Source organism: Gadus macrocephalus, chromosome 10, assembly GCF_031168955.1.
Source record: "Gadus macrocephalus chromosome 10, ASM3116895v1".
Classification (NCBI taxonomy): Eukaryota; Metazoa; Chordata; class Actinopteri; order Gadiformes; family Gadidae; genus Gadus; species Gadus macrocephalus.
Genome location: NC_082391.1, coordinates 907,701 through 910,562, shown reverse-complemented (window position 1 = coordinate 910,562; position 2,862 = coordinate 907,701). Strand labels below are relative to the sequence as shown.

Here is a 2,862-nt window from a genome sequence, read left to right as displayed (position 1 = left end):
GTTTGCATGCTAATCCACGGCCGTCTCTTTTGTGTCCGTCTTGTTTTGTCTGACTCTGTCTGTCGGTCTGTCGACCCCCCCCCCCCCTCCCTCTCCAGGGCCCCATGAGGTTTCTTTTTAATACAAAGGACCTGGGAGAACCACAGCCCGAGACGCGCACCTCGCTCATTGCCGTGTTTACCATGCAGGCTCCTCTCGACTGCTCTGCAGGATGTAGCGCTGAGACGGCCGCGGCGGTTAGCGGTGCACGCCCTCGCCCTCGTGATGCCGCTGCACGGCACTTTGTCGACGCGCCCTCGCCGCCCAGGGGGCCGCGCGGACCCAACACGGGCGGAGCAGAAGAATGAGAAGGAGACGGGGGTGGAGGAGGAGGGGGAGTGGGGGGGGGGGGGGGGGGGTGCGTGTCCCAGGATCAACTGGAGTGGTGGAGCGGGAGGATCCTTCACAGCCCCAGCGGTTGTGTGTTTGGTGAAGGGCCTCGGCCGTGGAAAATCTCCACACCTTCAAGAGCATCACCTGCGCGGGCCCTGGAGCTGGCGCTAGCTGAGCCGCGCTAGCTGAGCCGCGCTAGCTGAGCGCTAGCTAAGCCGCGCTAGCTGAGCCTCGCTAGCTGAGCGCCAGCGGTAATAGCATGGGCTGCGGGCCCCGCGCCGCGCATCTGTTTAACATGGAATGGATATCGGGGGCAAGAACAGTGCTTGCCCGTTGCCAGTTTGCCTGTGTTTCATTATTGAACACGAAGCGTAGGCCACCGGCTCCACGCCTCCGCTGTACGTGAACTCCCATTCCCCCCCCTCCCTCTGGTACCAGGGTGGAGCTGCTGCCGTGATGGTTCTGTCTGCCCCGCGCTTGTGTTTTATTCAAGTGTTGTCAACTGAATAATAGGGAGAGAGGATCGGTTAGGACTGCCTCACAACACGATAAATATGCATTATTTCAAACCAAGCTTGAAACTGAATAACGTGATTTGAGGCCTTTTTGTTGGGGGGAGAATTTTTTTTTCATTTTGAAAATGTTCAGCATTTCATAGCCTATACTTACCCCTGATATATGGCAAATTAATCATGTAATCAAATGAAGGTTAGGCAATTATGCAGCACAGGAAAACAGATAAGAATATCATGTGATTTGATCAGGGAAAAGTTTGAAAAGCACGTTGGCTAGTTGTTTTCAGGATCCAGACGTTGTCTTTTTAATCTATTGTCTACAAATGAGAGGCTCCTGATCTGAATAATTCCCGGATTGGCATCTTTTATCATTTATTTTAAACTGTTTAGTACACAAATCTGCCCCACCTGCGTAACAAAAATACAATGCAGATTATGCATGTGGGAAGAAAAAAATAGTGTAGGGCAACAGCTATATTTCAAGTGACAAAACTAACTTAATTCATATCCTCCAGCCTCCGATAACTTTAACATTAATAAATGAACCTTTCTTTCTCATCCTAATCTTTTTCGACATTTTAAAATATTCTCGAGGTAACAGAAAATAATAAAAAAGTGACAGCGTGCAGTGTTTGAATTAAACATCTTAACCACTTGAGTGCAACTGAACGGCAGCGTGTCAAATATCAGGGCCCATTAACGCAAACACACACACGCACGCACGCACACACGAACGCACACACACGCAGCGGCACGCGCACGCGCACAGCACACACGACGCCAGCCCCCTTGTGCGGCGGGGGTTTCTACTCGGATCAAACACTCGCTCCTGTCGGACAAGCGAGGTCTGACAGCAGGCGCGCTACTCCATCTCCCTGGCGACAGCCCTGAGACGATCCCACGGTAAACACAATGCTCCGCTCCCCTCTCCTCTCCTCTCTTAGGTGATACGCATTATTACACTGACACCTGCGCCTAACATGTGGAATTTAATGTATTTTCATTTGCCATTATTTCCGGTAAACAAGGTGCCGGGCCCGGGGTGGTGCGCGCGCACTCAACTGTCAGCAGAAGCGCGTTTAAAAAAGCACGACCCTTTATTATGGGTGCGATAAAAAATACCCTCTTGTTTTAGTTTATATGACGGTTTAATTAAGCACATTACAAACAATGGTATTGCCATTGAAATCTTAAATGAAATCATTGCATTTATTTCGTATTTTGCTATAGCCTACTTCCCAACATCTACCAGTGGCCAACATATTTTTTTTTCACATACAGTAACCTAGTAGCCAGTTTTTATATTGCCTATAATTATTTAGCAATTATCATAATACGATAACAAAACTTTGGAGAATTCTATTCAAATTTTTTAAGCCCTGGCAGGGTGTTAAAAACATTCCCAGTGATAATCTGTGATGATGTTGATTAACCATTTCATCAACGATGGCCATCAATATTTTGTTATGAAGGAATAAGGATAAAAAAGTTTGGGGAGCGTGGGGTGTTTTCTGAAAGATCGTTTCATGACCTCATTGGGTATTGTTTGTTGTAAGTACTTTGTTATTTATTGTTTCTGCAACGCTTAAATTCCATTCATGCTTTTAATGAAGTACTCCATCTATCTATCAATCACTTTATCTCATCTCATCCTATCTTAAGACAAAGTTAGATTGAAATACCATTATCAGCTGGGAAACAGGAAACAGGTTTTCTTTCTTTCTTTGTGAATTGTATTTCCCAGTAATGAAGCCTAGAACACTAGAGCATAGAGCACACAAACCACCTGCACATATAATTATTTTCTTGGCTCTTGGCGCACGCTAATAAAAATCCTTTTTAAAAGGTATTACCCCATGCGATTTATGTGAGTCACTTACTTAACGTTAATTCACTTTTCTAGTTGAGGGGGCCAGAGGTTAATGATGAGGTTTTTTGTGGAGTTGATTTTATACGAAGTGCAGGCTTTACTTAA

The 2,862-nt window shown here is 46.3% G+C and overlaps 1 protein-coding gene across 1 annotated transcript in view; it reads left to right on the top strand.

Moving 5' to 3' along the window:
* Positions 1–264: 264 nt before the first annotated feature.
* The window catches only part of LOC132466485 (transcription factor COE1-like), a 44,163-nt gene continuing 41,565 nt past the window's right edge, over positions 265–2,862 (top strand). Inside the window, exon 1 of the mRNA XM_060063737.1 lies at positions 265–377. Within this exon, the coding sequence (XP_059919720.1) occupies positions 265–377 (113 nt within the window). The remainder of the gene's footprint in view (positions 378–2,862) is intronic.